This window comes from Nomascus leucogenys, chromosome 21 (assembly GCF_006542625.1).
Source record: "Nomascus leucogenys isolate Asia chromosome 21, Asia_NLE_v1, whole genome shotgun sequence".
NCBI lineage: Eukaryota > Metazoa > Chordata > Mammalia > Primates > Hylobatidae > Nomascus > Nomascus leucogenys.
Window position 1 is genome coordinate 54,217,301 of NC_044401.1, and position 23,986 is coordinate 54,241,286.

Consider the following 23,986-nt stretch of genomic DNA (forward strand, 5'->3'; position numbering starts at 1 on the left):
GACATTTATCACTTCCCCAATCAATACTCTTGTGATTTCCTATGCCTGTCTTTACTTTAGTCTCTTAATCCCGTCATCTTTGTAAGCTGAGGATGAATGTTGCCTGAGGACCCTGTGATTGCGTTAACTGCACAAATTGTTTAAATAATATGAAATCTGGGCACCTTGAAAAAAAAACAGGGTAACAGCGATGTTCAGGGAACAAGGGAGATAACCTTAAAGTCTGGCTGCCTGTGGGCCAGGTGGAACAGAGCCATATTTCTCTTCTTTCAAAAGCAAATAGGAGAAATATTGCTGAATTCTTTTTCTCAGCAAGGAACATCCCTGAGAAAGAGAATGTGTCCCTAAGGGGAGGCCTCTGAAATGGCCGCTTTGGGGACATCTGTCTTTTACAGTTGTAGATAAGGGATGAAATAAGCCCTGGTCTCCCATAGCGCTCCCGGGCTTATTAGGATGAGGAAATTCCCGCCTAATAAATTTTGGTCAGACTGGTTGTCTGCTCTCAAACCCTGTCTCCTGATAAGATGTTATCAATGACAATGCGTGCCCAAAACTTCATTAGCAATTTTAATTTTGCCCTGGTCCTGTGATCTCGCCCTGCCTCCATTTGCCTTGTGATATTTTATTACCTTGTGAGCATGTGATCTCTGTGACCCACACCCTATTCATACACTCCCTCCTGTTTTGAAAATCACTAATAAAAACTTGCTGGTTTTGTGGCTTGGGGGGCATCACGGAACCTGCCGACATGTGATGTCTCCCCCAGACACCCAGCTTTAAAATTTCTCTCTTTTGTACTCTTTCCCTTTATTTCTCAGACCAGCTGACACTTAGGGAAAATAGAAAAGAACCTACGTGAAATATCGGGGGTGAATTTCCCCCAATACTAAAGTTTATACTCCCAAGGCAAGAGTGGATCTTCTCCCCAAAATGTCCAGGATTGTGCTGGACATGCCAGTATAGCCAACAGACTAAGAGCCCAGGCTTGGGAGTCAGCCAGACCTGGGCTCCAACTCCAGATCTGCCATCTTTCTAGCTCCATACCCTTAAGAGGTGAGTCTCAGTTTTCTCATCTATGAAATGGGCTAACAATAGCATGTATTGCAAAGTGTTGAGAAGAATCATGGGTATAGTCCATGTAAAATGCTCAGTGCATTGCCTGGCACATAGGGAGTGCTCAAGGCCAGTGAGCCACAGTGGTGGTGGTAATGATGATGATGGCAAAGGCCAGCATGGTTAGTGCCCCCATGCCAGGAGCCCCGCCCCATACAGTGTTGCACTGACCTGAGGCCGCCACATCAGCAATGGACCTCTTGGTGACATGGGCCATGAAGCCCACGATGGAGAAGATGACGAATCCTGCAAACATGCTGGTGCACGAATTGATGCAGCAGACGATGATGGAGTCCCTGGAGAGAGGGAGGGGTGGGGTGAGGAGGGTGGGGCTGGCAGACAGTGTAGCTGCTGGCTGTGGTTATGGAAGGGTTGTCCGGAGGAGGGGGCTGGTAACAGGGCTACACAGTGGGCCCCAGAAGAACAGGCCCTAAGAGAAAGCTAGAGGAGGGCAGAGCCAGAGGATCAGGGTCAGGAAAGGGGGCAACAGGAATGTCTGTGTCTCCAGAAGGAGTGACACAAAGGACTGGCTCAGGGAGAGGTTAAGCTGAGAGTGCAAAGTGGCCAAAGAGGGCCCTAACACATGAGTGTGGGGTGTGGACTCGAGGGGCTCGGCCAGGAAGGAAGGGGCTCCTGCAGCTGTCCTCTCGAACCTGTAGACGTTGTTGTGGAAAGAGTTGTAGCTCCCGAGAGCGATCAGGGACCCCAGGCCCAGCCCGTATGAGAAGAAGATCTGGGTTGCTGCATCCAACCACACCTGTAGGCAGAATTATCAAAGACTGTCAAAAGTAATCACCATAGCCACAGCTACCCAGGGCCTTTTCCATGTGCCCACCAGCTCTCCCTGGCAACAAACCCGGTCTACAGTGAGGGTCAGAAAGATGCAAAAGCTTGTCTCAAAGCTGCTAAGTGGTGGCTCAGAATCCGGGCTGGGAGGGGCACTCACCTCGGAGTCGGACAGCTTGCGGAAGTTGGGTGTGATGTAGAAGAGGATGCCCTCCTTGGCCCCGGGCAGCGTCACTCCACGGAAGAACAGGATGATCAGCATGATGTAGGGGTATGTGGCTGAGAAATAGACCACCTGGGAGGAAAGTGGGTGACTGGTAACCCCTCCTCCTGTACACCCTTGCTTCCTCCTCCCCCATTTCCCCTACATCTGTATCTGTTGTGGCTCTGGGCTTGATTCCAGTTCTTCCGCCTCCAGGAAGACCTCCCAGATCCTTGCTCTCCTTGGCCACTTACCTGAAGCTCCTCCTTGGAGTCTGAGCCAACCAGCTCACATTTGGTTTTTCCCTTCCCCTGTCCCCTCCTATTTTTTGACTTCTAAATTATCCGAGTAATGCATGTGGTGACAGGAAAACTTTTAAATTACATATGCACACACACACATAAAATGAAAGTTCCCTTCACCAGCACCTAGAATGTAAGTTATGTGGGGGGCAGGGCTTGTGTTGTTCACATCCCCACGTCTAGAACAGTCCACCGTATATAGTAGACACTCAAGAATTGTCTGACGAACACATAAATGCAGGGATGTTCCTACTTTAATGCTCCTCTGAAACTCTCCTTTGCAGATGTAATCACATTTTCTTACAAAATGAGGTTCAAATTAGGTACTTGCCTTTCCATGTAACATGTTCAGAGTTAAAAAAAAAACAGTACATAGAGGTTTGTTTCCCATTTTGTTCACTAAACATTGTTTTATTGCCTTATGAACAATTTGACGTTTTAATTACACAAAAGAGTCCCTCAGAAGGTCCTACCATTCTCTTTTAAGTTTCTCCACTGTTATGCATTTAGATTACCTCCAATTTTATGTGACTCTAAATAACACCACATTAAACACCCCAGTATATAAATCTTCAGCTACAAAATTATTATACCACTCTTGGGAAAAATTTCTAGAGGTGGAATTACTGAGTTAAAAGGAATAAATTCATCACAGGCTTTTGATTCATATTACCTTGCTGCTTTCGAGAAATGGAACTTCACCTGGCATTACAGAGAGTGTCTTCCTGTCACAAGGCCAGCACTGGGTATCATCATTTAAACAATTATTTTTTGCCAAATTGATCATCATTGTCTAAAATTGCATGTCTTTGCTCACTAGTGTGGAATAGCAATGTTCAAGTTTGATGACCTTTGTATCTCAGAGTCTAATGTGAGCCTGTTTCCCGGTCAGCACGGACACTTCACCGGCTTAGCTTCACCTCCCTGACTTGACCCTGAGATTCTGCAGGATTAAGGAATGCAGCCACAATCCAAGAGAAAATCCATTGTACTTGGAGCTAGGAAAAGGGAATTCAAACTCATCTGTGTCACCCACAAGCTGTGTAACTTAGAGTCAATGTCGTGTTTTCTCTTAGCTTCACTTTCTCTTGTCTGGAATCAGGTGCAGTCACACCTACTGCTCAGAAAGGTCAGTCACATCAGGACATACCGCAGGCTTATTATATGTCGCCTTGGTCTCATACTTCCCCGTGCCTTCCGTGTTCAGCATGAAGCCAGGCACATAGTAGGCATTCAATAAATGCTTGTGGATGGGTTGGTTGACATCCTCAATATATGCAGTGAGGGGGCCCTGCTCTCTGTCCCCAAAAGGTGGCCAGTCTCCTAATGTAGCAGGAACTCTAATTACCAATCCAAAATGATTATAGTTAATACTACATATGGAGTGCTCACTATGTGTAAGGCATATGCTAAGCATTCTACCCATCTCCTCAGTCTTCGTGACAACCCGTAAGGTACTGTTATTGTGACCATTGAACAGATGAGGAGACTGAGGCTCAGAGAGGTAAAATGGCTTGCTCAAGTGCACATAGCTAGAAGCTCAGGGACTGAGATTCAAGCCCTTCCAAAGCCCATAAGCCCTATACTTTTCTGCTCCCAAAAGTTAGACTGGGAGACACTTGTGCCTTCCTCTGGCGTCTCTAGTCCTAGGAATGGATCAGAGATACTTTTACACCAACCTTGAATTTGAGAACCCAGTGGGTCCAGAAGTTCCCACTAGATGGAACTAGGGCAGCTTTTCATCAGCTCTGCCCTTGCCCAAGTGTGGAATTTGTTAAGGTTCTGCTTGGTTCGTTTCTACTACTGCTTCTAGAACCTTGCATCCACTTCTTGGGTAGTTCTGACCTTCCTGCCTCCCAGCTTATTCAGTACAAATCCCTTCTCTGCCCTTGACTTGCCATAAGATCTGAGACAACACACTTGTCCTCTGGGTTCCCTTCAGGTCAGGGCCAGTGAGAGACTGCCATCTTCTGCCCCCAAGCTCCTGGGGTAGGGCTTGAAAGGGAGAAGAGGGAGAGTAAGGCCAGTTTTCCACCTCCCGGGTGTCCCTGGGCTGGACATCCCAGCTTGGCATTTGCTCTGCAATTGCTGATAATAAAAACAAGAGCAATAACAAACCCCCTTGCTAGGTGCTGAGTGCTTGACAAGATCACCACCTCATCTGATTAACATAATAAACCAACAGATAAGTCTAATTATTAGCTCCATTTTACAGAGAAAGAAACTGAGTTCCAGGGAGGCAAAGTGACTTGCCTGAGCTCACAACTAGCAAATGGTGAGGTTGAGATCTGAACTCATGGACTGCTTAATACAGAGCCTGAGTCTTTAACCATTAAGCTATTCATCTCTGTTGTTCCTCAAGGGTCAGGATGTGAAGCTGTCATCTCTGGAGTTTCTGCACCTAGCACAAGGCTTGATGCAGAGCAGATGCTGCGAGAAAGTTTGTTCAACAGTCCAGGAGCAACATTTGCCCTCTGTTTTCAGATGACTCTGTTGGGCCCAGTGGAATCCCATGGGACTCCCTGTGGGCTTCACACTGTGCTGCGTACCTGACTTGCACTATTTATTTCCTTTCATCCTCACAAGTGCCCTAGAAGGTAAAGGTAATGTTATTATTCCCATTTCACAGTAAAAAACTGACACACCGAGTGACGAAGGGACCTGCTTAACTCAAGGTTGGATGGGACTCCTGGGAGTTGTGGGCAGAGCTTCCTTGGTAGACCTGTTCCTCTATCCAGTGCCCTCCTGTCCCCACTGTGAACATATATCCCTTACCTTTCCAGTCCAGCCGACACCCTTCCAGATACAGAAATACACAAGGATCCAGGCGATGGCCAGCGTGATGGCCAGTGGCCAGCGGATCTGACCTGGCTTATCCAGCCCGTCCGTCATCTGATGCATGTTGCGCCTGGTCAAACAGTGGAGGGAGGAGAAAGTCACACACAGGTGCTGGGAGCTGGAGTGACCCAGGGGTGCCCAGGGCATGGCCACAGACGATATCCCTGCCCTGGAACTGTGCTGACACCGTCATCACCGTGATTCAAGAGGTAGCTGGGGACTGTGAGGCCCATTATACTAATCAGTAGAAAGTGCTGTTTGGTCAAGAGATCAAAGAGAACACGACCTGCCAGGGCCTTAGTCAGCCACCACTACTGCTCATCTGGATGGCCCAGTGGCCTCCTAGTGGGACCCTGCCTTCAGTTTTGCTCTGTCCCCTCTCCGGCCCCAGAGAGCCTTCTAAATTGCAAGTCTGATCATGTCACTTCTCTGCTTACTGCAATGAATAGCACCCGCTTGTTCTCAGAATGAAGCCCAAACTCCCTGGCCAGCCTTTCAAGGTCCTTGCATCTCTCTCTCCTCTCAGCACTCACTGCAGCTGCTTGCCGGTGCCTGGCCTGACCTCATCTGCCTCCCAGCCTTCACACTGTTCCTCTCCAGCACCTGCCTGCCCTGCAGTTTTCTCCTCTAGATGCCACTCCCGACCTGGGCTGGTCCAGGGGACTCCCCGAGGTCCCTGCAGCCCAGCCGCCTGGGCTTCCCTCCTCTCCGCATTGGCCGCCTGGTGGTGCCATTGCCTGTCTGCATGTCCATGCCTCTCATCAGTTGGCACATAGTAGGAGCTCAAGAAGTGTTTACTGAATAAATGGTTGAATGAAAAGTCCGAACGTGCCTGAGAGCGGCATGTGGGAGATGCCGGAAAGCAGAACCCACGGGAGAAGAATTTGATTTTTATTTGTAAAGAAACAGTGTAACCACGGACATTGGCCATGAAGAGATCAGGCAACACTGATTCTGACACTGCCTGAGAACAGCTCCTCCTGGGAGCTTATCCAAGGTGCTTTGGGACTTTCTAGACTGCTCCCGGATCTTCTGAGCTGCCCAGCATGGATGCTTCCTTCACGCCAGAGAGATTTGGGACCCAGCACCTCATTGTGTCACATCAGTGTCCCCCAACACACATCTCCACAAGGTACTCCCCTGAAGATACAATCAGCACGGCCTTCGCTATGGCCAGAGTGTGTGTGCATGTTTATTCCGAGTGACTCTAGGTTCGTAAGCAGATCGTGCTGCTTTTCAGGATGAATCAGGATGTGGTCGACCTCTCCAGGTGATTCTAATTGGCTATGCTGGTTATTCTCCTCCGTTTGACTCTGATCCACTCTCCCCCTTGACCACTCTGTGCCAGGCCCCAGGATGCTGACGACTGTGGCTACCTTATCTGGTCCCCTGCCCTCTGGCTTCTAGCTGGGTTTGACCATTGGGAGGCACTGGCAGGAGATTAGAGGCAGAGATGTTGGGGAATGTATTCTCCCTGCTGGACCGTGGCTTTGTAGGTAGCTGGGTTTCGCTATCAAAGGTCGGAGTTTGTGTGTCTCATGGCTCTATCTATGGTCCAACTCTTTCTGGGGAGAAAAGGCCTTCAGCATCCCTCGTGGCTGCCTTAGCCCTGCCACAACTCTGCAAGTATAGTCATGTGTCACTTAACAACGGGGATATGTTCTGAGAAATGTGTCATTAGGCAATTTTGTTGTGTGCATATCACAGCGTGTACTCACACAAACCTAGATGGTGTAGCCTGCTACACTCCTACGCCATACTATTGTATGTGGCCTATTGCTCCTAGGCTACAAACCTGTACAGCACATGACTGTACTGAATATTGTAGGCAACTGTAACACAATGCATTTCGGTACTAGACATGTCTAGAGGTAGAAAAGGTAAAGTAAAAATATGGTATTAGAATCTTATGGGACCATCACTGCATATGTGATCCACTGATGACCAAAATGTCATGATGTGACACATGACCATAGCCCCTTTAACCACCTCCTCTGTTACCCCTCCGAGGGGCCTCTGTCTCCTGCCAGGCTCTGGCTGACATGCCCCGTCCCTGCCATCCCCTGACGGCCCCATACTCACTCCCAGAACTCCACCACGGCACTGGTCATGTTGGTGGTGTTGACCATGCTGTAGTTGGAGAAGCAGCGGTCTGTGTTCCAGGGGTTGTCGCACTGTTTCCACGGCAGTGTCTGCAAGGACACAGTCATAAGGACACATCCCGCTGGGCTCCCAGGGGCTGGCATGAGTGGTGCCAGTGCACCCTGCCCACCCTCATGGTCCCCAAGCCTCCTCCCACCTCCCCTTCCCAGCAGCTCTGGGAGGCAAGTAGCATTATGATCCCCATTTGACAGATCAGAGAGGGACAGTGACTTGCTTGAGAGTGCACAGCTACTAAGCGCCAGAGCTGAGATTTGAACCTCAACCTGTTCACTATGAGAACAGCCTTCCAAGCTGCAGCCGGGGCTACTTCCCCACCATGTGACCTCGGGCAAGAGACCTTGCCCATCGAACTCTCACTGCAACGACACCAGCAAACACTTACAGGGCTTGTTCTCTGCCAGGCACAGTTCTAAGTTCCTTACACATATCTGCTCCTTAATCCTCACAAGAACCCTATGAGGTGGGTTTCACTTTTTTCTTTCATTTTTTAATTTTGATAAAATACACACAACATTTACCATCTTAACTATTGGTGACTGTACAGTTTAGAAGCATTAAGTATACCCATAATGTAGCTCCCTGAACCCCACCACACCTCTGCAAATACAGTCATGTGTCACTTAACAATGGGAATACATTGTGAGAAATGTATTGCCTAACATTGTCAGCATCCAGCTCCAGAACTTTTTTCATTTTGCAAAACTGCAACTCCACCCACTAAACAACAACTCCTCATCCCCCTACCCACAACCCCTGGCAACCATCATTCTACTTTCTGTCTCTATAAATTTGATTACTCTAGGGAACTCATATAAGCAAGATCAAACACTATTTGTATGACTGGCTTATTTCAGTTGACATAATATCCTCAAGGTCCATCCATGTTGAAGCATGCGTCAGAATTTCCTTCCTTTTAAAGGCTGAATTACGTTCCATTGTATGTGTAGACCACATTTTGCTTACCAATTCATTTATCAGTGAACACTTGGCTTGCTTCCACCTTTTGTCTACTGTGAATAGTGCTGCTGCGAACAGGAGTGTACAAATATCTCTTTGAGAGCCTGCTTTTACTTCTTCAGGTATCTACTCAGAAGCAGAACTGCTGGATCATATGGTAATTCTATGTTTAATTTTTTGAAGAACTGGGGCAGGTTCTAATTTTATTTCCATTTTATAAATGAGGGCACTGAGACTCAGAAAGGTTAAGTCTCTTCTCTGAAGTTGCACAGCTGGTATATAGTAGAGTCAGGATTTGAACCCAGGCTGTCTGTGTCCATATAAAATGTGCTAACAATACCCACTTTAGAGGGGTGTCATGAGGATTGGATGTGAGCCTACAAGGAGTGCCTGGCTCACAGGAGATGCTAAATTTGTGAGGCTATGGCTGTTGTGGGGAGACCAAGGCCCACAAAAGACAAACCAAGTTCCCCACTCCTGGAGGAACGGCCTTGTCAGCAGAGTGGTAGCCGCAGTGGGCCGACGGTGGGCTCTGGGTGTGGCTCCTGCTGGAGGGGGTGGTCAAAGGGACCACTCACCGTGGTGAAGGAATTGTACAGGTAGTAAATGGCCCAGGAGATGATGACGATGTAGTAGATGTTCAGCCAGAATGATAGCACAGCAGCCGCAAGGCCCACGCCTGGGAGCGGAACACAGACAGGCATCCATTTAATACGGAATTAACATGAACTGTTGTGGCATGTTCCACGACTTCTACAATCTTATTGATCTTGGAGACAGGCATTACTGAGGACACCGAGGCTAAGAGAGAGGCAGTGACTTGCTGAAGGTCATGTACATCTGGCAAGCCAGGGGGCCAGGACTCATGTCTGGGGCCCAGTGCAGAGTGGTGGCAGGCAGGGCTGGGGTCTCAGCTTGCCGGATGAGGAGGGGCCCAGGCCCTCAGTCAGTGAGTATGACTCACCATGTATCTACCTGGGTGCCTGTCAGACACTGAGCACGAGGCAAAGAAAGTCACACCCAGCCCTTGCAGGGGAAATAAATGGGCTAACGGGACAGAGCAGGCTGATGTGCGGGGGACTCTGGATTGGGCCTCTCCACCCCCACCTCCCTAGTTTCTGACCAGCACTGTCATCTGCCACCTGGCCCCTTGCAACAGCCCTCACTATGCTCAGATATGCACTTGGTGGATGGATATGTGATGTCAGCCCTGGTCTGGGTAGACAGCTCGCTCTCTCCAGAGGGGAAGAGGTGTGTGTGGGCAGGAGCACCACCACCCAGGGCCCTGCTCTGCAGACTTACCCTTGAACATAGGAGCCAGCTTCCATACCCCTAGCCCCCCGATGGAGGTGTACTGGCCCAGGGAGCACTCCAGAAGGAAGAGTGGGACCCCCGCAAAGATGAGTGTCAGGAAGTAGGGGATCAGGAAGGCTCCTGCAGGGTAAAGAAGACAGAGCTCGTGGCCCCAAGACTTTCAAGACCTGCCCTGGTAGAGGGAGTGCCGTGGGTCTGGGTCCCCATCCGGGATTTCTTTATACCTGCCTCAAAAGCAGGACCCACAGCCAACCGCAGGCCCAAGGACAGCTTTACGTGAAATACATCCCATTTTTTGCAGGTGAATAGATGAACTTCTTGGTATCATTAACAGAGGACAATTGTCCTTCAGGAATCTTTTGATAAAGGGACAAGAAACAAGAAATGGGGCCTGGTGCTCCCTCTGGAGTCTTTAGGGGGGCTTTTCTCCTACAGTTGCCCCAGAAAAATGCCTAAGCAGGATCCTTTTTGCAGGGTCCAGACCTAACCAGGAGGTCCCCAGGCCAGCACCTACCCCCACCATTTTTCCCGCAGAGATAGGGGAACCTCCAGACGTTGCCCAGGCCGATGGCATAGCCCACACAGGACATGAGGAAGTCGAAGCGGCCCTTCCACGTGTCCCGGTCGGGGAGGTCTGCCGCCTTCTTCTGCACCTTGACCACCAACGTTTTGGGCTTGTCATTGGCCACAGGGGCCTCGCTGACCTCGGTGGAGATCTGCCCATCGGCCACCTTGCTGCCGTTGGTCGCCATGTCTCTGAATTTGGACGCAGGGGTCCTGGCAGATGGACGTGCGATGTCAGCCCCGGTCCACGTGGACAGCAGTTTTGCGGCTCAAGGGCACCCTAGGAGGACGGGGTGGGTGACAGGCACAGAAAGAGAGTAGGACCTTGGAGTTGCCTCACCCTAAAATGACAAAAACAAAATAACCCATAAACAAGCTAGGGGCTTGAAAAGGCTCTCTATAAGCCCTCTTCCTCTCACCCGCCCTTGTTCCTGGAGGAAGGAAGGTGACTTTTGTTTCCAAAGACACAGCGATGTTTCCTGGCCTAGCTTCAACTCTGGCCATCTGTGTCCAACCCTCTGTGTATGTCCTGCTCAGAGAAGAAATCTGAGGCCACCAAACTTCCAACAGGAAATATTAAGTATTTAATCATAAAATCTTTAACTTTGCCTCCAAGGATGCAATTGGGAGCCTTGTCACACTCTGCGGCCATACTAGCCATCGCCAGGTGAGCAAGAAAGAAGCTCAACCTGTGGCTGAACGGAGAGAAAGGTGTCCCCACTACGGAGGGGTCTGGGTGAAGACAACAGAGCCTAGGACTTACGAACTCTGATCACGGTCCACTTTGCCACATTTTTTTTTTTTTTTTGAGACGGAGTCTGGCTCTGTCGCCCAGGCTGCTGGAGTGGAGTGCAGCGGCGCGATCTCGGCTCACCGCAAGCTCCGCCTCCCAGGTTCACGCCATTCTCCTGCCTCAGCCTCCTGAGTAGCTGGGACTACAGGTGCCCACCACCAGGCCTGGCTAATTTTTTTTTTGTATTTTTAGTAGAGATGGGGTTTCACCATGGTCTCGATCTCCTGACCTCGTGATTCACCTGCCTTGGCCTCCCAAAGTGCTGGGATTACAGGTGTGAGCCACCACGCTCTGCCCCCACTTTACCACTTTTGAGCTGTGTGACTTTAAGTACACTCAGCCTCTGTGTGCCCCTATCTTTTAAAATGAGGATGACACTGATACATCTCTCACTGGGTTGTAGGAAGCCCTGAGTCTATACTTTTAATAAGCTCTGCCAAAGGAGATTCTTATACTGGCAGCCCAGCCCTGGCCCTCAGCTAAGGGCCACTGGTTTAGATGACCTCTTTCAGCCTTCAGTCACCCCAAGATGTTCTACTGACACTCTGCAGCCTTCTTACCTTTTTAGTTCCAGGGGCAGTGTGGGGTACAATACAGTGGAGGAAATTGGGCTAAGACTAGTCCTGAGTTCAAATCTCCAGTCTGCCTTCTACCAGCTGAGTACTACTGCTCAGTACTACTACTCAATACTACTACTAAGTACTGCTCTTGTTTGTGCTTAGTTTCCCCATATATAAAATGGGGGCAATCCCCTCTGGCTTGCAGAGTTGCATCAAAACTCAGCTGTAATCGCTGCAAGAGTGCTTTTCGCCAACCTGGTTAAGAGACAGAACTCCACTCATGGATGTTGTTACCAGAGCTGTTGACGTTACCTGATGGTCGTCGGGGGTGGGTCAGCTCCAGAAGGGCTCCTTCTGCCACCCTGGGTGAGATCCTGCAAAGCAGAGAAGGGGAGGAGAGGAGGGATGGTGAAGCAGTGGTGGGGCAGGCAGGCAGCTCCTACAGAGGGCAGCAGGGGTGCAGGAAGCCTGCCAGGGCGTCCGGGCTGTGCGCGTGTCCCGCAGAGCGTCCCCAGCCAGGGTGGCCGCAGCGCGTCCATGCAGCATGGCACTGGCCCTTGGGGGTGCTGGGAACATGCAGGAGTGGGGCCCGCTGCCCTCGGGACAGCTGTGGGGGTGGGATGAGGGCAGCGTGGAGAAGACATTCCATAATTTTATCAGAGGAAAAGAGAAACCAACAGAGGGGCTGCTGAGACTTTTCTCTGTCCTCCATCCAAACTTGTGGAAATGTTACAAAAAGACCACGCAAGAACACGAGAAAGAGCACCTTGTTTTGGGGTGAGAAAGGCAGGTTTCCAGGCAGTTTATTTCGAATTATCCCATTTTGCCCCCTCCCCCCAACATCTATTTTAAGAAAGGATATACCCAAAGATGGTTACAATGCTTAGTTTTTGAGTGACATTTGTTTTCTTCTTTGTGCTTTTTTAATTTCTATAATGTTCTACAAAACTGATTTAAATTAATAATATAACACAAAATAAACTTATGGAACCCTCAGAACAAACCAGAACATGTGAAGCACCAGTCTGCAGACCCTCAGAGGTGGGAGCTGAGCCAAAGCAAGGTGCGGCGTGGCCCTGGCCCTCCCCACGCGGCCTCCTCCCCGCAGCTTTGCCCGGCGGGGGCCCAGTCTGCTGTGCACTCGCCCTCCAGCCCCTCACATGCAGTCCCCATTACCAAACGCCATCATCTCCTCCCAGAGTTCACGGAGAACCAGGCCATCTTCAGATAATCCAAACTTTCCTAACACCCCTCCTCCTTGTTCTCAGGGATGGCCTGCTCACTTTGAACTCCTTCACGGCACACAGGCTGGTCTTGGATGCCCATCTAGATCCTGGCCTGGGCATGGCAATGTTAGAGAGAGCTCTGGACTCAGTAGGGTGCCTGCCTCCCCTTCTGGAGAATGGCAGGATAGTAGGAGGCGGCCGATTCTGTGGTCTACCAGGGAGTATTGGGATACGCAGGAGAGAGCAGCCTCGGCCATTAACTCTGGTAACAATGATGCCCTTAACTGTCCCGTGATCTACCCTTGTGGGCTCCAGCTGCCATATTTGTTCAAAATGATCCAATCACCTTGGATCAGGACTGACCACCTGACCCAGGCTAGCCAATCAAATTCCTTCCCTGGAAATTTGGCATGGGACCTAGGAAGAAGGGCAGTTTTGCCAGTGACTTGGGGACTCTGGGGCAGCCATCCTCTGCCCATCTTGTACTCAGAGTGAGATTTGGTCTGCTGAGGAAGGAGAAAACTAGACATCAAAAGATAGAGTGTCTCAAAGCTCCTAGTTTGCAGTTCCAGGCTTTCTTCAGGCTGGTGCTTGGATTTTACAAAACATTCCCATAGTCATGAAATAGATGTTTTGCTTACATTGGCTTGGGGGTTCCTGTTGCAATCTTAAATCTCTGCACCATTCCTCTGGTTCACCAGGAAGTTCAGTCCATGAGTTCTTCTCCATGACTATATTGAGCACCTCCTCATGCCAAGCCCTGAACGATCAGAGATGGTGGCTGCTCTGAAGACCTCACCATAAAGAAGACATACATGTGATTTCCAATTTCTGGAATACGGGGATATGTATTCAGATTCAGCCAAATGCCTATAATTCCCTAGGAGGAGCCACATGACTATATTTGGAGTTTTCTTTTTAGAAGATGTGGCACATATGAAGATAAACAAAGTAAAGCCATGAATTGATATAACTCATACTTCTTTGAGGATTTAGAACTGAGAAGGCTCTTTGACTTACACAGCAGCAAAGCCACCCTGGTGCTGAGTCAGACAGACCTTGGCTTCCTCCAACACCTACTAATGCTGGGTGAGTTACTTCACCTCTCTGACCCTCATCTATAAAATGGGAAGATAATAATACCTCCTTCCGAGTGTTATGGTGATGATTAAATGAGATCCTGTGTGTAAAGCATGTACAACTATGCCTGGCACATAGTTAGGGCTTAGGAAATCTCAGCCATTGTTATCACTGCAATCGCCACCATCTGGGTATGGGTCCATTGTTCTTAATCTGGCATTCACAACTTCCCAGAAGGCTACAACAACAACAATAATAATACCGAATAACGTTTATTAAGGGCTTACTATTCAGGCCTTTCAGTGTCTTCAGCATTTTAAAAACTCCAATGGAAATCATCCTTTTAGTCCCCCTGGGGAATACCAGCTAACAGAAATGTCAAGTCTCTTGGCTTTGGGCTCTCTTTGTACCAAAGCAAAGAGGTCTAGCTCAGCACCTTGGGCCAGTCAGAAGCTGGGAGTGGTACATTTGTTTGTTTAGTTAATACAAAAGTAATTATTCTATAATAAAGTCTGGTAGAAAAAAAAATCTCAATCATCTGGTCCATGGGAGGAAATTGATAAAGAGCCTCCTCCTAGTGAACATGCCTGGGACCCAATGCTTAAACGGAGTGGTCCCAGGAAGCGTGCCTCACCCACACACCTGGGGAATAGTGCTTCGGCAATTTTAATTCCTGGCACTTCCCTCTCCTATGAAAAATAACATGCAGAAAGCACAGGTGTGTGTGAGTTCACGGCAGGGTAACTTGGCTGTCTTTCTAGAACATTTCTCTGAAGGAGAACCAACCTTTTTGCAAGTTGTTACTTTTCCTTTCCCAAGACACACCCCTGTGTTTTGTGGCTCTCTTGGATCATGTTGGAGGACAGCTCTGTGGGTCTGTAGTGGCAAGACCACGCGTTTCTTCCACCTCGCCCTGAGTGCCAGCCTGTGATCAGCCTCCTTTACCTGCTGGTGGAGCAGGCAGAAGAAACACCTCTCACCTTCTCATGATCTGGGCATTTTTCCAAAGCCTTCTTCCAGCGTCTTCCAGTTCTTCTTCATCAGGTGACAACATTCTGCAGACCTAGAATCCGGCTCCACATTCCTTCAGGTGCATACTATACCATGATTAACTTAATTCCACCAAAGCCACGTTCAAAGGGCACTATTAATGTGAGACCACCAGTGATGACAGGTCAGGTCCTCTGTACTCACTCACTAACACATTCATTCTGCAAGTATTTACTGAGCACATGCTATGTGCTGAAACGACAATGGAGCCATCTCTTCAAGCCTTTTGTATTCTGAACTACACCCTGGTCACCAGAATCCGAATCAGTGAACTAACAGGTTCCAGCAGAAAGATTCATTTCTGTAAATACTTACTGAGGCCTCTTATGTGCATGGAGCTGGGGTGGACACTCAGGGTGTGAGAATTTAATAAGACAAGACCCTTGCCCTTGTCAAGGTCATGGCCTAGAAGGAGAAATAGTTCTGCCTATAGCTGATTATAATACCCTGTGATAAGTGCTGCAAGAGGTGTAAGAATAAGACACGGTAGGCCTAGAAGAAATGCATTAATACAGCCAGAGAAAGTATCCTAGGTGAGGGGTCATTTGAGCAAGGCTTTGAAGGTTGAATAGGTGTTCATCAGGTTTAAAAAGAGAGAAAAGGTGTTCCAAGTGGAGGGAAACACATGTACTAAAGTATACAGTGTGAAGCTAGGAAGGTCAGTATATGAAGGGTCTTGGACACTGGGCTAAGGAACTTGGGGACTAGCTGCAGGGATGGGGCAGGGCTGATAATGGGATCAGATTCGTAAACCAGAAGATGACTCGCTCATGGGGCCTCTGGGAAGGACGGAGTTAGTGAAAGACACTCCAGGCAGGAAGATGGTAAAACGTTCCCAGGATATCCCATCCTTCCTCAGTGTATGCTCTGTGACCAAGTGTTAAAGCCATTGATAAAAATGGGGCCAAACCAAGCACAAAGAATTCCTCTGCCAATCTCTGAATGACAAGATGCTTTGTAAGGGAAAGAAAACATGTACAGTTTGGAAGCCTTACATCAGAAGTGGCAAAATGGGTCAAAACTGGCCCTTGGGCTTGTTTTATTTGGCCTGAGCAAAAAAAAAAAAAAAAAAAAATTTCAGTCTGAATTAGGAGCCAGAAATGGGACTCTCTGGGATACAGTATTTCAAACAGAGGGAGCAGCAAGTGCAAAGGCCCTGAGGCAGGAATGAGCCTGGCACTTTTGAAAGACACCAAGGTGGCCAAGGTGTTCGGAGTCCAGTGTGAGAGGAAATGGATTCAGGCAGAGGTGGTGGGCAGGGGCCAGGTCACACAGGTCTCAGAGGTCACAGCAAGGATTCAGGTTTCATTCTAAGTGGGATGGGAGGAAGTGGGGGTTGAAGTGGTGGGGGAGATCTGACTTATGGTTAGTTTAAGCGTCTCCCTCTGGCTGCCCAGAAAAGGCTGCATAGGGGCAAGGGGGAAGCAGGGAGACATGATCAGAGGCTGCCAGTCCAGAGAGATGATGGCGGCTTACATGGGGGTGGCTGGATGGACAGAAGTGGGGGGAAGTGTCACCGACACCCAGGATCTATTCTGGAGGTGGGGCCCGTGGGCCATGGGCCTTGCTGGATGATTGGCTGTGAGCAGCCCAGGCCTGGACCAGATGGCAGGCAAGGGGGAGGGAAGTGTGTGGAAGCCGCCTTGGACAATCTCCCTCTGTCCCACTGCATCAGAGGGACAGGCGGCTGCGTGGGGTGGGGACCTAGGCAGAGACCCAGAGGCCAGGGCTGGAGTCTCAGGGCTGCCATTGTCCCAGGCCATGGCCCTGCCATGGAGTGAGTGGGGAGCCCTGAAAAGCCAGGGAAGCGAGGAGGGGGAGCAGTGGGTCTGGGAGTAGGGCCTGCTCTTCCCCTCCCCCCACCCCCACCCCACTCCCTCCATGAGGCTGTGCTCACGCCTGCTTTGCTTTGCTCTCGTTCTGTAATTACAGAAATTACAGAGGCTCGCTTCAGACTGCAATCACTCTAGTTTGCCTTTATTTCTTTTTGAAACTCCGTGGTTCAAGAAAGAAATTAATATTGAGTTTGGCTTCATTCCAAGGGGAAACATAATACAGTTCATTCTCTGCCTTCGGGAAAAGTGCTAGGCTCAATCCATTGGACAAGGCTTTATTGAGCATCTGTTGTGTACCCAGACTCATGCCAGCTCCTATCGAAGGAGAAGAGCTAGCATTTATTGAGCGCCTATTGTGTGCCAGGCATTTCGCGGCACTATATCATCCGGGAGTCATTCCATCTATGTAAGCCAGGGCTACTTCACCCATCTGACAGATAAGGAAACAGCCTTGCCAGCCTGGGGTCTCAAATTGCCCAGTGATTCAGGGCCTTGCTTCTCAAAGTGCGGTTCTTCAAGAGACAGCATCGGCATCACCTGGGGGCCTGTCAGAAATGCAGAATCTTGGGCCCCACTCAAGACCAGTGGAATGAGAAGCTGATTTTTAACCAGGTCCCGTGATTTAGGCACATATGAAAGCTTCAGAAGCTGTTGTTAGGGATGACCCAGATTATTTCATGGGCCTTCGTTCAAATCTCTGTGTAATAGGGCTACATATCTGGCTTGCTTGAGTCCCAATTTTCTCATCTGTAAATGTGGATTTCACAGAATTGCTCTGAGAATTGCATGATAATGCATGGAAAGAGGCCAGCCAAGGGCCTGGCACACAGGAAGTGTCAATAAATAGCAGCTTAGGCTGCCACTCAAAGAGATGAATGGCCGCAAAAGTGCTTTGTAATTGAAAAATGTTATACAAATGTGAAGACCAATTAATAGTGGATGATCAGATACAGAAGGTTAGAGGAAGGTTGGAATTGTGTGGGACAGCCGGTGCTGTGGGCAGCACTTGCCACGCGCTGTCCTGGAGGTCAGGGAAAGCTCCCTGGAGAAGGTGCCCTAATGGAAAGGGAGCTGCCAGAGAGGGTCTCCGAGGCCCAGCATTTTAACAAGACCTCAGAGGCCAGCCAGGCCTGTGGTGGGATGCAGGCTACAGGAGAAATGAGCCGGTTGGGACAGCTTGGGGTCTAAATGGGAGGCCTCCATTCTTGGATCCTCAGCCCCATGCACAGTGGTGCTTAGGGCCAAGACCCAACTGGCTTCCTTCCTGGTCCAGACTTGCTCCATGTCAAACCGGTGCACCTGGTCTACCATGGCATTCTATAGATGAAGAAAAAAACCCAGCAAGGACTGGTGGCTGGCCCAAGGTCACACAGCATGAAAGTGGCCTGAACCTTATGGACTCCCAACTCCCAGCCAGCCGTATACTTTTACTTAAGAGATGAAGGAAAGCAGTTTCATGCCTTGGTATAAATCCCTCAGCTGCCTCAACATATCTGAGAGGGAATTTGCAGAAGCAGGTGTCTTTGTCAGTAGTATTTATTGCATGCCTACTCTTCACAACATCCCACTGTGACTTTAAAGTAAGCTACTTATTTCCTCAAAGTTTTTGTTTTGGCTGGGCACGGTGGCTCACACCTGTAATCCCAGCACTTTGGGAGGCTGAGGTGGGCAGATCACAAGGTCAGGAGATCGAGAACATCCTGGCTAACATGGTGAAACCCTGTCTCTACTAAAAAACACAAAAAATTAGCCGGGCGTGGTGGTGGGTGTCTGTAGTCTCAGCTACTCAGGAGGCTGAGGCAGGAGAATAGCGTGAATCCGGGAGGCAGAGCTTGCGGTGAGCTGAGATCGTGCCACTGCACTCCAGCCTGGGCGACAAAGCGAGACTCCGTCTCAAAAAAAAAAAAAAATTCTTGTTTCTTCGTCAATAAAAGAGGTCAATAGTAAGCACTTCCTACTCGTGATGACTGGATTTGAATTTTCTAGCACCGTGCCCAGTTCAGCAAGTGCTAAATACATTGACGCTAAAATGATCACCGGTTCCATTTTGCAGATGATGGCACTAAGGCCCAGAGAGGTCAAATGACCTGCCCAAGGTCACACAGGACTTGACCCAGGCCCTCTGAAGTATAGTCTGGTGCTATTTGCTTGTCCAGGAAGTGCCTCCCAGGCACTGGCCTGTGTGAAATTCCCTGAAGCCATTAGACCTATCAGGCCTCATGACCTGACCTGCCCAAGCATGACTGCTGGATGCCAGAGGGAGAGAAATGTGACTGCGTGGAGATGAGTTTGCCTAGCCTCACTGTCCTAGGACAGATGAATAAATGGAAGCTCTAGCCCTTCCCCTCTGCTCTCAGCCTCTGAGAGCCTAGAAGTCAGGTTTTCTAGGACACCTCTGAAACCACAATGTGGAAGAAGGCCAGAGGGCACCCCCACCCCGACAACCCAGGGGAGAACAAATTCAACTTTGCAACTTCTGGAATATGACAGACCCATCCAACGATGAAACAGATTCTAGGAGGATGGTTCTCCTTCTTCTGCAGCCGCCTACAGAAAAGAAAAATTCCCCAACTTTTCATTAGCAACGGGTGAAAGAAAAAGAAGAGCTCAGTACAGGGAGGAAGTGAGCTGGACACACTTACTAATGTGCCGGGGCCACTCTAAATGCTTTTCGTCTGTTAAATTGCTTTTAGCCCCCATTTTATTGATGGGTAAACTGAGGCACAGAGAGGTTAAAGTGACGTGCCAAAGGTCTCCCAGTTAGGAGCTAGGGGCGCCAAGCCTTGACCCAGGCAGCTGGGCTCCTGTGTCCACACTCTTAACCACTCTGCTGTCTCTAATGGGGTACCCGTGGAACACCCCAAGCCCTCCATTTGTGGTGTATAAGTATGGCCCGTCCCCAGCAGCCACCTCCCTCCAGGACAAACCTCCACAAGGACAAGGTCTGCTGTTTTTTTTAAGAAACCCAAGAGAGGCTGCTAGCATGAAAGCCTCTGAGTTCTGGCTCCAAAATGGCTCCTATGGTTGTGCTGGACAAATCCTACAGGTATACAGGGAGCCCCTGGGAGGTCACGTGGGATTCTGGCTGCGCTGTGGGGCTGGGGGCTCTAATCAGAGTCCCCAGGAGGCAGCCAGCCTCTAGGGGCAGCACTCCCCTCTTGGAAACCCCAGCCCTCCTCCAACTGCAGACGTGGCTTGTGCCTTGTAGCTGCCGCGAGGAGCTGACCTGAGGAGGAAGGGCAGTTAGCTTGACACCCTGAAGTCCAGTAGACACAGGTCTGAAATCTCACTCTACACTTACTAGCTGTGTGACTCTTATGCCGGTCCCTTCCCCTCTCTGTGCCTCGGCTTTCTTCTGTGTGCAAGCAGGAGACTCAGACTCCAATTTCCAGCTCCACCTCACTCTGATCCAATCCTGCTTGTCTCGCTCACACGATCAGTGGTTTACTAACATCTGTTCTGGCCCCTAATTATCTGTAGTGCCCGACTGAGAACTTCATTTTGTCAAGGCAATTTTCAATCTAATCTGCATCGACTGTGCACTTCCGGGGAGCCGGGCCTCATGCGGGGTGCTGAGGGACAAAGATGCAAGTTGGAGTCTGAGTCCTGCTGCCACTGAGCTCTCGGGACAGCTGGGAGATGGGCCATGGACAATCCACATCCACGGGGTAAGTTCTTCCACAGCACGCAGAGAAGGAGAGGTGGCACCCTGCCCCGGGGTCTGGGTTCAGGCAGGCAACTGGGAGGGGTAGCATTGCGGTTGGTGGAAAAGGGAGCAGAAGTGGGGATATTTTTAAAATAATCACAGCTAGAGGAGCAGGACCAGACTCCTTGCTCTTAACTGCAACCCTAACTGCTCCTGGTCCATTCCAGGCAGAGAGAACAAAGCCAAAATACAGACCATATTTGGAGACAGTGAGGAGGCTTGTTGGGGGCCAGAATCTGGGGTGATTTAGGGAAACGTGAACAGGAAGCCGCCAGTAGTAGTAAAGAGCTCTGATGCAGGAAAAGAGGGCACATCTTACCCTGTAATGAGAATGATAATCACACCGAAGGCTGAGGAAGTGCTTAATATATTTACGGCATTTCTGTACTGCACACTGTACAGATGAGGAAGCCGAAGTTCAGACAGTAAAACAACTTCCCAGCTCCCAGACACTGCAGTTTGATTCCAAAGCCCATGTTCTTAACTATCCCTCTCTACTGTGGGCATGGGGTGGTCACCAGGGCTGCCACCTGAACCACGGAAGATGGGGAGATTTGATGTGATGGTGACTTGGCAAGACTGCCCAGCAGCTGTGTGGGGAGGAGGAGAGGAGAGGGAGCATGGGTGGAGGTTGCTGTAGCAGGGCTGGTGCAAGGATGAGGGACAGTGCCTGAGCCAGGACCATGGTGGGGACGAGGAAGAAAGCCTGGTCGCCCTATACAACATGGCTTCTCTCCTAATTACGGATTCTTCTGTCTTAGCTTCCCAGCTGCACTGTCACCTATGCAAGAACGGGGCCCAGGTCTTCTACCTGCTCTGCTTCCCCGACAGCAGGCAGCTTGAACAGTGCTAGATATGCATGCGCTCTTCTGGGTTCTGCCCTCTATGGCAGAGGACATTGTTCTTACAAGGCCTCAGCACAGAAACACTTGCTTCGGAGAAGGTGGCAGGTCTACAGAGCAATGGTGTGCTGGTAAACTTTAACAATAGGCTCTCAGGAAACAAAACAGAAGACTCAATTTGCAGCATCTGCTGATTTCTGTGGTGTAAACACTCCCACCGTGGCCCATGCAAGGTACTAATACGAGGTCATAGGATTGGGTATGTGCCATCTGTGAGCAGGCTCCGGCACACCACTGAGCCTTAGGCCTGTTTCTTCTTGTGGGGCCAGTGAGGCATGCTCTTGGGCAGAAACTGGCCTTGCTTCCTGAGTGGTTTAATGCTGGAAACCCTCTTGATTGCTTCCTGTAAGGAAAGCCCTGGATGTCAACCCCTGGGCTGGCCCTGGAGCGCATGCTGGGGCTGGTGGGTGCCCGCAGAAACGTCTGCTGCAGGATGAGGAACATTGAACCCTGGGATCAGACACAGGAACTCAGAGGCATCCCCCTGGGTGGATCTGAAAGAGTGGAGAGGGATGGAGAGAGAGGACGGTGGGAAGGAAGGGGAAAGGAGAGAAAAGGGTATGGAAGGAAAGGAGGAGAGAAACAGACAAGGAGGAGGCTGGGGTAAAGGAGCAGAGTGATGAGGAGGAAAACAGGAGGAAGAAAGGAGGAGCACAGGAAGGGATCAGAAAGGGGAAAGGAAAAACAAGGGCAGAAGGAAGGGAGGACAGAAGGGAAAACAGATGTGCCATTCACTGCTTGTAAGCTGTGCAAGGCTCCACTGTGTCAGCTCACTGAACCCAAGGAGGGAGGGAAGGAGCCTACCTTTCAGCCAAGAGAAGCCTGAGGTTGGCGGAGGCCAAGGTCAAAAGTGGCTGAGGAGCCAGGAGTTTTGAACCCAGGCTGCAGGGCCTCTTCCACTGACTTCCTTTAGTTGGTTCTGACTGTATTTGCTGGGGTCCAGCCCATTAGTCTCAACCTTCCACTCAGGGCAGCTGCCTCCCATTGCCAGCTTGAGCACCCAACCCTGTGCTGGGCATGAGGGCGAGCCCCTGTGGAACAGGTCCGGGTGCCCACCCTCTGCACCCTCACCACCTGTTCCAGGCTCCTTTCTTCCTCCTGCCTCTGAGGGGTGTGGGGCTTTCTGGAGGACTTCAGTTCCAGGGGATGCCTCTGTAAAAGCCCTATGCTCAACCGGCCAGAAACGATTGACTCAGACCAGGAAATAAGAGCGGCACGATGACCTTTTGCCATTCTTTTACATCGCTCTTTGCCTTTTAAAACACACTTGTAAGAAGCCCGTGGGGTTAAAATAGCTGTTCATTCCTGTTCAAGATGTGCTTGGAAGGCTCCGACGGGCATTAAGATAAAGGCCCTTTAAGAACTCAGATTTGGGGAAAAGAAAAAATAACACTGCAAGGGCTGGCTGAACTAAACGATGAACCAAGTAAGTCACGTGCAGGAGCACAGCCCAAACGGAGAGCTGGCTTAGCGTCACAGACGGCACATCCATGACAGTGGCTGCAGACAGCACCACGGCTCTTTATCAAGTGTCCACACCTGGGACTCCATTTCTCCCTCTCAACAGCTCTGCAGGCTCTATCAGCCCCTTCTAGAGACAATCAGACTGAGCCCCAAAGAGAAACTGTCTGGATCAAGATCACACAAGGTCACAATAAGAAGCACCAGGGATCTCAATGTGGTGGTTTTGAGCCGAATGGGTCCCACAAATATGTTTGGTTGAGTGGTATCAGATTTGAATTTTAGAACTTGAACTTGCATGCTTTGGAGAAGGGAAGTGGTGATGTGTTTTCTAGTTTACTACAAATCTCACCATTACTGTCATCCTATCCCTGACCTCTTTACGCATTTCTGTGACCTGTCTGGCCCTCGATGGCCCCTGAATTTGCAATTCTTGTATACACGGTGCAATCTTAGTCACTCAGTAGAACTCTTTCTCTAAGCAGTGGAAGATGGATGAGGGTTAATATTGCCCCTTCCCTAGGGGATATGTCAAACTCTTGAGAGTGGTGAAGTTTGAAAAAGCATGTTTGGTGTTATAGTTTTATATTTGGGAAACAACAAATCCTATTGTTTTCTTAATAAAAGCTCAGTTGGATTTAAAAAACTGCAGAGAGACTCTGCTTTAGAATATGCTGCAAGAATGAGGGAGGCGTGTATTTTCAGAGTCAATTAAGGGTCAGATTCCAGGGTCTAAAATATTTTCCCACAATATACAGGCTAATTTTATTTTTAAAAGACTTGAACGCTCACGTTCACCAGTGCATCTGTTCTTGACTCACTCACTTAGCTGTGGAAAGGAATTTGATGGTATAGAGCCCCTTGTTTTTGTAAAGTGGAAACTCCTTTGTAGCAAGAACAGTCTACCCATTTAGTAAAATCAGGTTCTTTTTTTTTTTCTGAGACAGGGTCTCACTCTGTCACCTAGGCTGGAGTGCAGTGGCATGATCTCAGCTCATTGTAACCTCTGCCTCTCAGGTTCAAGCAATCCTCCCACCTCAGCCCCCCACGTAGCTGGGACTACAGGCATGTGCCACCATGTCTGGCTAAAAATCAGATTTTTATTGAAAAAATTTTCTTTAAGTCCCACGGACA

At 49.6% G+C, this 23,986-nt stretch overlaps 1 protein-coding gene across 4 annotated transcripts in view; it reads right to left on the reverse strand.

The window, feature by feature from the left end:
- SLC6A1 (solute carrier family 6 member 1) overlaps positions 1–23,986 on the reverse strand; it is a 46,789-nt gene that overhangs the window by 11,656 nt on the left and 11,147 nt on the right. Inside the window, exons 1-10 of one of the 4 annotated variants that reach the window (XM_030801649.1) lie at positions 13,460–18,408; positions 11,905–11,966; positions 10,190–10,519; positions 9,664–9,795; positions 8,940–9,040; positions 7,324–7,433; positions 5,179–5,311; positions 2,060–2,194; positions 1,767–1,870; positions 1,285–1,409 (exon numbers count right to left, since the gene is read on the reverse strand). In XM_030801649.1, the coding sequence (XP_030657509.1) occupies positions 1,285–1,409; positions 1,767–1,870; positions 2,060–2,194; positions 5,179–5,311; positions 7,324–7,433; positions 8,940–9,040; positions 9,664–9,795; positions 10,190–10,427 (1,078 nt within the window). In that variant the 5' untranslated portion in view covers positions 10,428–10,519; positions 11,905–11,966; positions 13,460–18,408. Of the gene's footprint in view, positions 1–1,284; positions 1,410–1,766; positions 1,871–2,059; positions 2,195–5,178; positions 5,312–7,323; positions 7,434–8,939; positions 9,041–9,663; positions 9,796–10,189; positions 10,581–11,904; positions 11,967–13,459; positions 18,409–23,986 lie in introns of those variants that run through there. The other 3 variants (XM_030801648.1, XM_030801647.1, XM_030801650.1) reach the window with 3 other exon arrangements.